Source organism: Aedes aegypti, chromosome 3 (genome assembly GCF_002204515.2).
Source record: "Aedes aegypti strain LVP_AGWG chromosome 3, AaegL5.0 Primary Assembly, whole genome shotgun sequence".
Taxonomy (NCBI): Eukaryota; Metazoa; Arthropoda; class Insecta; order Diptera; family Culicidae; genus Aedes; species Aedes aegypti.
This window is the reverse complement of record NC_035109.1, coordinates 83,802,663-83,816,460: the sequence shown is the minus strand read 5'-3', so window position 1 is coordinate 83,816,460 and position 13,798 is coordinate 83,802,663. Positions and strand designations below refer to the sequence as shown.

Below are 13,798 nucleotides of genomic sequence, written 5' to 3'. Positions count from 1 at the left end.
GATTTAGAGTTTTTTCCTACGGTGACATAGGGTGGTCCGAACAAAACTGATTTTCTGGCTCTAGAGTTTTCAATTCAATTTTTTTTTTATCAAAGTAGTCTATGAAACACTTTTAGAGCTTTGAAAAATGCGTAAAAAGAAGAAGAAACTCGCTATCTCCTTCCGTTTAGGAGTTACTGTTGTTTTTCTCTCAAAAACATGCCTACTTTGATTGTGAATATCTCTGATTGGGACAAACATAAACAATATCTTTTGACGGCATTCAAAAGACAAAATAAAATTGTATATTATATCCAAAATTTACAGATGTGTTATTTTTGTAACATTTCTGCGAAACATGCTATTCATATTTTTTAGTTTTTAACTTAAAGTTAATTTTCTTTTAAATTGAGCTGTCAGCTATGAATGCTTGGCTGTTTAAGATGATACAAACGAATGATGTAAATAGTAAGTACAGCAATGATAAACTAGTTTTGTACAAAAAACATTTGTTATGATTCTGAATGTTTTATGATTGATATGCAGAAGGATCTCATATATTCCTGTAGCTAAACATAATTTTTGTTTAAAGTGCAATTTTAGAAGTTTAAGTATAGTTTTTCGCAAGATTGTAAAACAATTCAAATTTTGCTTGTGCTAGAAACACTTTGGTTCTCAATAGTTTTGAGATGGCAAGTAGTTCATTTGTAGCAGATGAATGATGCGATTGCTTTGCACTGCAAATTCGTGTAAAATGTGGCCAAAATATATTATTCTTAAAGATTTTGTTGTAAGTTTACTGTTTATATGTAAGAAATATATATTTAGTATGGTCATTCACTATTTTGAATCTTTTGTTCATTTTTCAGTGTTGTAAAATGTACAAACTAGAACTTTGAATTAAAATAAGAGTCGTAAAATCATGACCTTTGATCAATCATTTTTGCAAAACAACAACTTTAAACACAAATTTATCAAAAATTTCTATGAAACATGACTGTTTTGTGATGCTCCCAACAGCTTTGCAATCATTTAAGTAATGTTTACATAGCAAATGTTTTATACCTTGCGAATATTTGTTCGGACTTTTTTGATATATTTTCTTGTATATCCTGTTATTGTTGATGTTGCTCCAAAAAATATTCATGCGTGGTTGTAGAGCAAATATTGGTTAATAAAAGTGCTGAAGACACAAAATGGCTCAGATCAATATTTATGCTGCAAATAATTCCAAAATGTGAGTGTCCAAAGTAGCCCCCGTCCGACGGTAATTGTTTTCACAAGTTTTTTCAGCAAAATTAAAGTCAATGTGTTGAAGGTTCATTGTAAGGTTTCGATTTCTTTTCAACTACAAGAATTTTCCCTGAAATTTTGATCCCCATCTTACTCTATATATTTTTCTTTTGCAGGAATAGCCTTGGTCAGATGACTTATAGCACAACAGCTAATGGAAGCACCAGACGAATACCACAGCGGAAGGTATGTTTATGAAAGTTGGAAAGACTCCAATATTGACTGATGAAAAAAAACTCAAAAGGGGCATAAACCACATGTTTATATAGGGGACGGTCTGTTCAATGACCACGGTTCACATAAATTCTAAAATTTTATATGGGCAATTGACCACAAAGGGGTAGGGGGTCTGGGAATGCATTCAAAAACGACTGCATGGTTTATGGCCAGCCCCAAACATGATTCATTCCATAAAAACTCACTCAATAAAAACCTCCTTTTTCCATCACCAGGACCGCGCCTCCATCAACACCAAGGTGTACGAGTTCAAATAGCAGACAACGGGGCTGGTCGGCCGACGGCACACTGTGTCCCATCCGCGTCGTCGAACCGGAGTGGCAGCGAACCCGGACCACCGCAACCATCGGCACTGCTTCCTCCCCATTCAGAACCCATTCCAGCAGCAACAGCAGCATCAACTACAGACGCACCCGTCAAACCCGGGCTCACCGTCCTCGGCTTCGGCCATGACCGCAATGACCGACTCGACGTTGACGATGATTGAGCCCTGCTCCGGACCTGTGGCAGGACCATCGGGCCAAGCGACGTCACTGTCAGTTAGTAACAATCCAGGCATCAACCCCGGAATCACCAGGGACAACAGCCTAAGGTTGAAGCCCTGTCTCAGCTTCGGGGCCACCGCGCCTGATTCCAGTCACAAAACGGCGTTCGGTGGTTTGGAAATGGTAACCATGAGGACCCCCCAGCGGAAGGGATCCTTTCAGGTGCTACTGAAGAAGGACAGCGTCCGCAGTCGGAGCGGTTTCGTTTGCGAGTTGTAAACCGACGGTGATCCCGGTCGAGTCGAGGCCGCACAGTGGGACGATACTAGATATTAAAAGGCCAATTTATTTTTTTTTATTATTTGGTTGGATGAATAATTCAGTAAAATTTTAGAACTTTACATTTCGAACAACTTTGCGGAACATAATTGATATTTTTGACTGTAAAATTAAAAATTAAATATCTTTTTAAACATTACAAAAACACACAACTTTGCCGAAATACACTAAAGCTGTGCAACCAGCTTTGGTAACCTTCCCAATACTGAGTTCGTCGTAGAGTTGCAAGTTATCATTCTAAGCAGGTTTTGACCGTCTATTTACATGTTCGTCCCATTGTTTGCCGTTCCCGACGTAGAATTGCGTGTTTGATGTGTTTCGATTGGTCCCTGGTGGTGCCAAACCGCGCTCCATCCGAAGCGTTCGTTATTCAGGATGGGATGGGAGGTCCGATTCGTTCCTTTTGGCGACGTTGGCACTGTTCGGACGCTGACAGTGATATGTCTGTGATGTTAATTGGTTAGGACGGTTTAGGACGTTTAGGTGACAGGTTCGTTCTACTCTGCGAGAGGACTCTACTCCCGGGAGGAAGAGATTACAAGGTGTATACAAAGTGTGATAAACAACTGTTAGCCGGACAGCGATGTGCGATAGTTTAATTGTCGACGAAGTGATTCGAATGCAATGTGAATTAAATTGTACGGAAGTAGATTGACGGGAATAAGTTTTGTTTGTCAGCTTGGATTCACTTAAGCACATTGTTTTTAATTTGTTTCAACAATCGCTTTCAGCTTGATTACTGTTCTGTCCACTTAATTCATGGACATTTATAGGGGTGGTAGGGGGGGTTTGGTGCTGCCGAAGACCACGGTCTATACAAATTTTAAAATTTTTGTATGGACAAATAACCACGAGGTCTGGTAACCCTTACAAAATGACTACGTAGTTAATGGACAGCACCTTATTTCTTTAATTCCAGGCTGTTTCTGAACTACAGCTTTTTCTTGGGCCTTCTTTAGCCGAGTCTAACCCGCGACTACAAAGCAAAGCCATGCTGGACATGCTGGGTTCGATTCCCGATCGATTCAGGACCTTTTCGTAATGGAAATTTCCATGAATTTCCTGGGCATAGAGTATCATCGTACCTGCCACATGATACACGAATGCAAAAATGGCAATTTTGGCAAAGCAAACTCAGTTAAAAACTGTGGAAGTGCTCATTGAACACTAATCTGAGAAGGCTCTGTCCCTGTGAAGACGTAATGCCAAGAAGAAGAAGAAGTAGCAAAGCTTTTGATTGATTGATACTTGTGGTGAATTCAGAACGAAGCAATACGTAAAAACCTGGGGATTGAATTTTTTAACCTAAGCCATTCGTACTGAAAATTTGTTCAATTTGATGGTCTGCCTATCAGCGGATGGAGAAATCAGGGGGGTGAAACGAGCCAATAATTAGCTACCCACCATTGATTCAACATGGCGTCCAGTGTCTTTATTTTGATTCTTTTGGGACTGACAAAATATATAATTTTTGGATAGGAGACGTCAATGACACCTCACTGATGCAAAAAAACATTCAACAAAATGTTTAAAAGAGGAAAAGCGTCATCAAATACGACGATTCGTGGGTACCAAAACGCGAAGTACTAAAAAAAACGATGTGAGGAAGAGCCGAGATGTATGCAGGATGACAGTCGTGTCAGTCCTGTGGGAGAAATAGCTTCGGTTTAATTTGCCTTTAGGAACGTCAACTTAAATGCCATTTTATCAATCATGAGCTCGGCTTCGTTACCTCGCTGACCATATTCAGTAGACAGCGAGCCTTCCAAGTTGCATTAGTTCCAACGAATCCTAGGACACAATAACAGACAGAGCTCGTTTCTAGATAACGAGAGGGACGACTGACCTCGTTTATACTATTACTTGTTTTACGTCTTCGCAGTCATTGAAACAATTGCGTTGACCACTTTTTTATATTCGCCTTCGTTTCGTTCCGAGAGGTCGATATATCGAGCCCTGGCGAAGGTCCACTCCCGGACCAAAACGTAGGAGAAGATAGAAAAGTAATCTACCTGCTTCTAAGCTTAGCTATTTTGAAGTGTTGCAAGATATTTTTTGGAATGAATGTAATGTTACTCCCATTTTTTGCTAATTTATTTCGTCATTTTTCTTATTAAAAGAACACACTCTTTGATTTCATATTGAATCCTGTTTTGACATGATCACTCGTTGAAGAGAAATCCTATAGTACAATTTCGTGAATTTCTTCAAATAACTCTGAACAAGGCCCATCTCGATTTTTTCTTTCATCTAAATCTACCTACCCTTGACGAGGCATGACAAATATATGAAATTCAAAGGGGACTATAAAGAGTAAATATTTCTAGGTTCAAAGTTTGTCGTAACGGAAATCCAGACACCGTCATAGAGCTGCTTATTTAGTCATATTAAAAGTACAAAATGAAAAAATGCGTTAATTTCATAAAGCACAATGAAAATCAATCAATTTGACAACACTGCTGTAATGAAATCAAACTTTTTTCCCATGTTTTATTTTCATAATCTGTCATTCTGAGACCAATCGAAATACTTTTAGAAAAACGTTTACAAATATGCGTTCGAAGACTATTTTTTTTTTTTGGGTTGAAACTACTGCGTCCAATATTTAGAACTATTGTAGTATACGAAGACTATACAATTTTTCAATAAAACGATCATGAAAAGCAGAACTCATACCTTAGAATGCGGTTGAAACTCACGATTTCGCTGTCTATTATCGATTATAGTTTGTTTAGTAGCCGTAGTGTTTTACAATTAAACCACAGATACCACCGCAACACTCACTAATGCGCCAACGTGCAAACTATATACTGTAAAAAAGATCGTTCATTTCAATCGATGGGTTTAGACGGTTTTCACTTATAGAATTCATTTATTCATTATTCCTGAAAACAAAGATATGCAGAAGATTCATTCTGGTCCCGAATGAAGCATTATAAAAATAAATTCCTTTTTAACCTGTTTTTTCATAACTAATTTAGCTGAGAAGCGGGCTTGGTTCCAGTGTGGATGTAACGGCAGACAGCAGAATAATAAGCAGCAGAAGAGTATGCGTAACCTGTTTCAGTGGTGTTCTCGAAATTCAACATATTGAGTGCTAACAACGTTAAAAACACATTCCACTACCCAAAATGCGTCAAAATCCAAGATGGCCGCCTGAATTCTTCACTCAAAATAACATTCATGTTCTTCACTCGACTCGAAAAAAAAAGAACGAATCAAAACATGTTCCTTTGTTGTACAACAAATCATGTTTGCATTGATTGCACTCGTCATATACGTCAAAATCATAGTACATGATTTATATAATCGTTCATTTCATACGGTAAATACCATTGCTCACCATTTTTGTAGCCTAATTCATTCAGTTTTTTTTTTCAGGTGACCTCAGAGTTTTAAACGAGCGGTGCGCTAATGGTGAAAAAACGTTTTTTAAACAAAATTCAATATGGTGGCAAAATTCAAAATGGCCGCCAAATTGTTTGTCTGACCATGTCCTTATAATTCATAATATAATAAACAATTTTAGGCCCTGAAGAAGGTCCACTTCAGGACCGAAACGTTAGCGAAGATAAGAAAGTAGTGAACGCAATTGTTTTAATGACAGTGAAGCCAAAAAACAAGTTATAATAAATTAATTAACTCATTACACGTGGTAAAGATGGACAAATTATGGGTGAAATTATGAAAAAAATCCACGTGCTCGGCTGGGATTTGAACCCAGGACTCTTGTATGCTAGACGAGCGCTTTACCAACTAAGCTACCGAGCCGAAAAGCGGATTAGATTACCGAACAGCTCAATATAAGCGTCAATTTAAGTTATAATACTCGTTTTTTGAAGCAACATTCCAACTTTTCTCCTTTTTCTGCGCAGTACCCATTCATTGGGAGGTGATATCAAGTTCTCAACTTAGTGATTTTTACCTTAAATGTCGCAAAAGATGCAACTCGGAGATTTTGTAGAATAAATATAGTGCTACTCCTATTTTCCGGTAATTTATTTCGTCTTTTTTATGAGGTTGGTTTATCCGAGTTTCTCATTGAAAGAACATATTCGTCGATTTAATATCGAATTTTGCTTTGAAATTTTCAGTCTTTTCCAAGTAATCTTCTATTGCAAGTTCATGTATTTCCTCTAAACAACTGTTCTCGTGATTCATCCCGATTTCTTTATTATCTGTCTACCTTTCTTGAAGCATGACATAATCTATGCGAAAAAAGCTGCTAAAAGTTGTTGAGATTTTCATTAGGATAACTCAAGGAAAAATGCATAATTCCTGCAGAGCTCTTATTTAGATGAATTTGCGGTAAAAGATGAATCTTCATAAGCGGAAGGTCATGGATTCAATTCCCAGCTCCTCCACAAAAAAAAAACCGTCCAGCCACCAGAAGACACCGCACGGAGGAGCGTGCCTTGGGGAGCACATCCATTCTCTGTCAGTATCAGATGGTGACTGGAGACAAACTGACCCTCTGCGCAGGCAGCTAGCCTCACTAACAGCAGAGCTCTCTCCTACCTGCTCGGTGTGAGAGTAAAAGAGTAGGAGAGAGAGAAAGTTGATGTAAATATAGATAAGTTAAAAATAGATCTGTATCGATAAAGCAGCTACAGATCAACTGATTCCGGCACAGTAGTGGCCACGAGCACAGAGTGCCTTAAAAAAAAAAAAAGGTAGAGGGGTTAAGATTCCCAATCTGCTATAAACTGCGAATTAGACTGCAACTCTACTTGTTTGTTTTGGCCTAATGGTAGGGTAAGTCGCCAATTATGGAACGGTTCTATTTCTCGTTAGAGGTTTAACACCCCATGCTTTACTTATGAGATGTTCACCAACAAGCGAGAAATAAGATCGTTCAACATTTAGCGACTAACCTTAGCAAACCTCCATTAAAAAATCAAACGTTATCTGGTAGATCTAAGATTCAAGAGCGGTTCGGCCAATTTGTATTGATTAACCCATATCCGCCCAGCGTCCTAAAAATAGGACAGTACTTGTAGTGCAAATATCTTGAAAATAAAGAGGTTTACGAGAAAACTGTCTTCTGCAAAGTTGATCACAGGACTGCTGACTTCCACTTGGTAACTATTTTAATTCAGAATTAACTCACCAGGTGGCGCACAGACGCCAACAAATGTTGCATATATAAGCAACATATGAAACAACTTTCCGGCGTACAAATATTTGCTTCGTTTATATCTCCGTCCAGCGATGAGATACAAAATTGGTGTCTTCGACAAAGTTGAACAACTAAATAATACCTATTTGCATAGAACCTTATAAATTCGGAAAACGCTCTCAAGATGGCACTAGTGAGCCAAAACTTTATTTGCTTATATCTCAGTCTAGTCATGAGATACAAAATAGGTGTCTTCGATAAAGTTGACCAACTAAATGAGACCTATTCGCCTAAAACCTTATAAGTTCAGAAACACACAAAAGATGGCGCTAGTGGTTGAACATTTTGATTGTTCATTGATGAGATACAACATTGGAGTCTTCGACAAATGCGTTCAACTGAATGAGATCTATTCACCCGAAAACTATTTAGTTTGGAAAACATTCACTAGATGGCGCTAGTGGGCAAAGATTTTATTTTGCTCTCAGTCAAGTGATTAGATACAAAGTTTGTATCTTGGACAATGTTGAACAACTAAATGAATTCTATTCGCCTAGTACCTCATTAGTTCGGAAAACACTCACAAGGTGGCGCTAGTGGTCAAATATATATATATTTTTTATATCTCAGTCCAGCGATGAGATTCGAAATTGGTGTCTTCGACAAAAGTGTTCAACTAAATGCGATCTATTCGCCCCGAAACATAGTAGTTTGAAAAACTCTCCCAAGGTGGCGCTAGTAGACAAACATATAATTTGCTTATATCTCAATCCAGTGATTGGATACAAAGTTAGTGTCTTTGACAAAGTTGAAGAACTAAATAAGACTTATTCGCCTGGAAACTTATTACTCCGGAAATCACCTCAATGGCACTACTGGGCACACATTTTATTCGCTTATATGCAGTCCACTGATTAAATCCAAAGAAAGCTATTCGCCTAAATCCTTCATAGTTCGGAAGTCATTTTCATAATGGCGCTAGTCGGTAAATATTCTATTCGCCTATATTGAAGTCCAGTGATGAAAAATTTGATATCTTCGAAAACGATGATCAACTAAAGGAGATATTTTCGCAAAAAAAACTTATTAGCTGGGAATTGCTTTTATGTGCAAAACATCAAGGAAACAACCAATAAGAAATTGGTCTGCCTAAATCAAAACAATGGATACTTACTATCGAGTCGAGCAATAATCGTTTATTTCGGATGCAATGCTCCTTACATTTTTAGATGAACCTTGACACCATTCATAGGAGGCTAAAAGAAGAAAACACATGTTTCCTAGCCGTCGAAAGAAAAAGATGATCTTTTGAATCTCTAGTGTCAAAAATCTTGGACCGCGTGGATTCGGTTCTATCGGCGGATAAGATCATATGCAGTAACGTTATAGACGAATTATGTTGGCTTCAAATATTCACGTCTGTAAAGCATGTAACAGTTGGAGTGCAATATTTGACTGTCATTGGACTGAAGGTCTAACTTTTGATTAGCACTAACGAAATTCTGATATTGCCAAATATATATATTTCGATCGCTGTCTGATCCAAATCACATTGTATACTAATAACTTGACCCAGAAAAAAATATTTTGATAGTCAGCTGGCAAGCTTTATAGAATCTTTTTGAATACTATTCTGAAACATCTGTAGGTTTTTTTATAATCAAAATATTTGACGTAAGATATTTTGTTTTTGGTATAAAGGGTGTAAGTGGGCATAATTGTACATGTACATGTATGGAAATGTATGTATGTCTCTATCTTACTTACTTACTTGGTAGTGCAGAAAATTGAATTGAAGTTACTAAATGATTTAGTTCTGGCATGCATCCTTCGCCTCTGAAATTTTTATTCATTATGTTGCAATTTGTTTATCAGGATAAGTCCATAAATTACGTCACGCAAAGTTTAGCCATATTCATCCTCCTCAATTTTTCTCTTTATTACACTTTTTGTATAGATTTCAATTTTTATATGGGTAGCCACGTTTCCTTGTAACCCCCTCCTTCCACCTTCTGTATGGGACGTAATTTATTAACTACCCCTCAACTGCAGTTTTTTTCAACTTGTTTACATTGTAATGGGTCGAAGAGCATGAAAATATATTTGATTAATCTTGAAAATAAACTTATAAAACTACTAGATATGGACGACAAACTTTCAAGAATTTTTTTGGATCCCCACCATAGACTTGAAATTTTTTGGTGAAATTAGGTTTAATTTATGGGAATACGACTATGAATAACAAAAACGGAGCTGAATTCCAATTGTGAGGGCGTTAACGGGTTAAAGTGTAGATCCTGGGCTTGGAACATGGAGCATTAGTTTCCAATATGAATTCAGGGAATTCAGTGTGGATCCTAGGATTCTGGTATAATTTCTAGTATTCCACCATGGATCCTGAGTATCTATCGTGAGCTTTGGGATTGCACTGTGGATACTAGGATTACATTATGGGTCCTGGGAATCCATTGTGCATCTTGGGACCCCAGTGTGAATCCTGGAACTCCAATGTAGATCCTGGGACTCCAGTATGGATGTTGGGATTCCAGGTTGGTTCCTGTGAACCAAAATGGATTCTGGGATTTCAGTGTGGATACTGTGAATGCAGTGGTGTTTTAGTCTAGATCCAAGGGTTCGAAAGTGGACTTTAGGATTCTAGTATGGATTGTGTTACTTCATAGTGGATCATGGAGGCTTCTCATGTGGATATTGCGATTTCAGCGTGGTTTGTTGTATTTGGAACCTGGAGCTGTAGTGTGGATAGAAGTGTGTCTGTGTGATTCTTGAAGAACAATGTAGAACCTGAGATTTTAAGATTCCAGTGTGTATCTTGATTTCCAGTGTGGATCTTGCGATGTCATGCGAGTTTGGGGGTTGAAACATGGATCCTTGGTGTTCAAGGTGAATCCTGGGATTCCAGTATGGATCTTAGGATTCTGATGTGCATTCTCGGATTCTTGTGTAGATCCTAGGAACCCAGTATGGGTCCGGGATTTATGGTGTGAATCCTATTATTTCAGTTTGGATATTGGGATACCAGCGGAGATTTTGAGTTGCCTTAGATTCCAGTATGGATCCTTTCATTACAGTATAGATGCTAGATTTCAAGTGTGGATTTTAGGATTCCAATGCGAATACTGGGATTCCAGTGAGGATTCTGGCATAACAATGAGAATAAATAAAAGGAAATCCCAAGACTCCTGTAAGAATCCTTGGCTCTCAGTGGCAATACTGTGGAAAACCTGTGAGAGTTATAATGAAATACTATGCAGATATTGTGTAAATACTGCGAAAAAAAAGAGCAAATCGTTTGAAAATACATTGAGAATCTCACTGGAGTCCTGGAATTCTTATGAATGTCTTTTGGTAATCATCCGGGAACTCTGAAAAGATCCAGTGTGAATTCTGAGGGAATCCTGTGAGAGTGGCAAACAGTCAGAATTGCTGGGAGGATCCTGAGGAATTACTTTAGGAAGCATGCAAGAATCCCATAAGAATCAAGTGAGACTTTTTTGGGAACCTTGTGCGAAATTCTTAGGAATTATGTGAGGATTGTGTACAAATACTGTGGGAATTTTGAGAATCCTATGTGAATTCCGTGTGTAATGACACAATGTATACTGTTTAAAAATGTGACCGTAGATTTTCATTGAAATGACGGAGCATTCTTTTATGGTATTTCGAAATTGGTTTATTTATGAACTTGCCACAATTGATTCAAATTTATTCAGCGAATTATCACTTGGTGTTTAAACATTTAGCATAAATGATTTCACCCCAATTCGTCATGCACTCGTATCGCTTCGCCAATTATTGAAAGCTATTATTCTAGACAAACAACGAAACCAAAAACAACTAAAACAACAAATGAGGAGTCCTAATTGACTTAAAACTCTCTCTTGCGACGGAAATCTCTCGTAGATTCACTAATTTGCATGCAAACCCAAACAGTGAAAATTAGTTAAATATTCGAGACAGGAATGAGAGATACAAATTGTACAGTGTACTTAAAAATTCCATTCATATGGATTGTTCACAAGATCAGTAAGAAAACCAAAACTCAGCAAATGCAAGCAAAAATTAAACACAAAACCAACGCATTGTAGAGCAACTCTGAGAGCTTAGACCATTTTAGAGACCTCTCCATATATTTAAGCTTGAAAACAAAAATAAAAGAAAACAAGAAAAACTCTCGAATCCAGTGTGAGTGTAAAAGATGAATTTGTATTTTTAACTGTGACACCTGTGTGAGTATTCTAAGGAAGAGAAACAAATTAAACGATATTTTTGCGCTTATTTTACGACCCGAGGATATTTCTTTCAAGTTCATATTGAGAAATCCATTACCAGAACACCGTTATACATTTTTCGAAATATAATGACTTTATTTGCATTCGTTCATAACTTGGACCAGATTGTTCCGCCCTCATTTCGACCTTCGACTGTGTGAGTTTAAACAATGCGATTTTTTTATTCTGCTATCTTCCCGCGTAGGGGGACGATTCACGTTTGAGGGGGTTGTGGTAAGGAAATCTTTACTGTACATGGTTCATTGTTTGTAACAACTAAACGATAGTCTTCTGAGAGCTGAGATTTTCTTCGTGTAACGGCTCGAATGGGTAGCTGAAAATATCAAAATCCGTAGTAGGTGATATGTTGAAATAACGGCTAAATGTGGTTACAATTCCGGTTTCGTGAAGCAAACAAATTAAGTATTGAGTTTTCCAGTGAAGTGAAAGCTAAACTTAATAAGTGCGGGTAGTTTCGATCACCATCCGTCAATCGGGCTCGATTGCAAATTTGTGTCGTTTTTCTTCTCATATAAGGTATAAGTTCGACCGAATCCGAACAGTTTCTGAAGTAGATTTCTTTTAAGTTCCACTGGATTCATTCAGATGGGAACGCAAATCTGGTAAATAAATTACTTTACAACTATAAATTACAGATTCTATAATAAAACAGAGCATTTCCCTCCTCATCTTCACAATTCAATACAATTCATTCGTCTAGTTTCATATTTTTTCAGTCTTCGATATATACAGAATATGATTGTTACATTAGATCATCCTAGCTAAATGTAGTTTTCTTTCTCTTTTTTCTCATCTCTAATTAAACTGATCCGGTTCGCACAATCGGTTGGCGTCCAGTTGAGGCAAATCGACCATATAATGCTGATATAGGACTAAAATGGCACTGAGTAGCATCATATCAGCATTATTCGAACCGTTTTGCCTTTGCAAGTGGTTTTCATTGATCATCCGAACCATTTTCGTTCATATATATTCGCATAAATTATAGTGATGTTTCCTAAGACCTAACTTGAAGGAAGAATCGATTGCAATCTTTTACAGCAACAGGTGGAACTCTGCCTAGGATTGTGATGCTGGTTCTCCGATTCACGGATCGGTTTGGGTTTCACCTTTAACAATAATCCGAAATTGAGAGCTTTGCTCTCAATCGATCTCTCCCTAATGGTTGTGCTCTAATCCTACAAGAGAAAGTACCTAATCACTGAAGTTAACATCACCGGCTTAGCACTGCTAACTGACTTAACGGGTTGATTGATGAAAAATGAAAAGTTTATGGTTATAGATGAAAACTTGCGGAACAATGGTGTGTGCAAAGTAGGAGATGAGTGCTCGTTTCTTGTAAAGGCATTAAAAGTGTTTTGAAAACCAACAATTTTTAGGAACACCAAGTGCCTATATCAGGTAAGTGGGTGAGCGGCTTCTGTGGATTTTCCTTAAAATAAACCTAGTTGGGTAGCAAATAACTTTCGTAATATGATTCAAGTTTACTGGATGATTATTAAGTGTGTAGGATGCTCTACGTCACTGACGAACTTTTAATAATAAAAAATTATAAAATTGACAAATGCCGTGAGTTGATAAACCGAAAAACAAGTTTTGTTCAACTAGTTTTTCCGAAATCAAAGCCAGTTCCAAGCAATAAGTTCTCATAGTGCGATAGAGGAGCAGAAATTAGTTGCTCGCAAAATTTTAGTTTGAGTGATATGGCGACCGTGTCTCTATTCGGTGCTCGTGAAACGGTTAGTAACTCAAGTGCTCGTAAGCACTGGCATGATTACAGTTGCAGTTCTCTACCGGTTTTTCTGTGAGCAATCTGTAAACAACTGTCAAACTATTGTTCTATAAAATATGGTGTTCTATTTGAGATCCTTCTTGGTTTAAGAACTACATGGCGACCGTGAAACCCGTGAGCAAACTGGGAGCTAACATAATTTAGACTCGATCATTGGAATTAAACCTTCCCGTTGTATCGAATAAGTTTATGACCGAGAATCGGTCAAGAATTTATAATTCCGCAGTTCCCAGGAATGTTGTAA

At 37.6% G+C, this 13,798-nt stretch overlaps 1 protein-coding gene across 1 annotated transcript in view; it reads left to right on the top strand.

The window, feature by feature from the left end:
* Nucleotides 1-1,860, top strand: part of LOC5565984 (relaxin receptor 2) — a 263,353-nt gene extending 261,493 nt beyond the window's left edge. The window contains exons 21-22 of the mRNA XM_021850982.1: nucleotides 1,389-1,458; nucleotides 1,725-1,860. Coding sequence (XP_021706674.1) covers nucleotides 1,389-1,458; nucleotides 1,725-1,766 — 112 coding nt within the window. The 3' untranslated portion in view covers nucleotides 1,767-1,860. The remainder of the gene's footprint in view (nucleotides 1-1,388; nucleotides 1,459-1,724) is intronic.
* The last annotated feature ends 11,938 nt before the right edge of the window (nucleotides 1,861-13,798 follow it).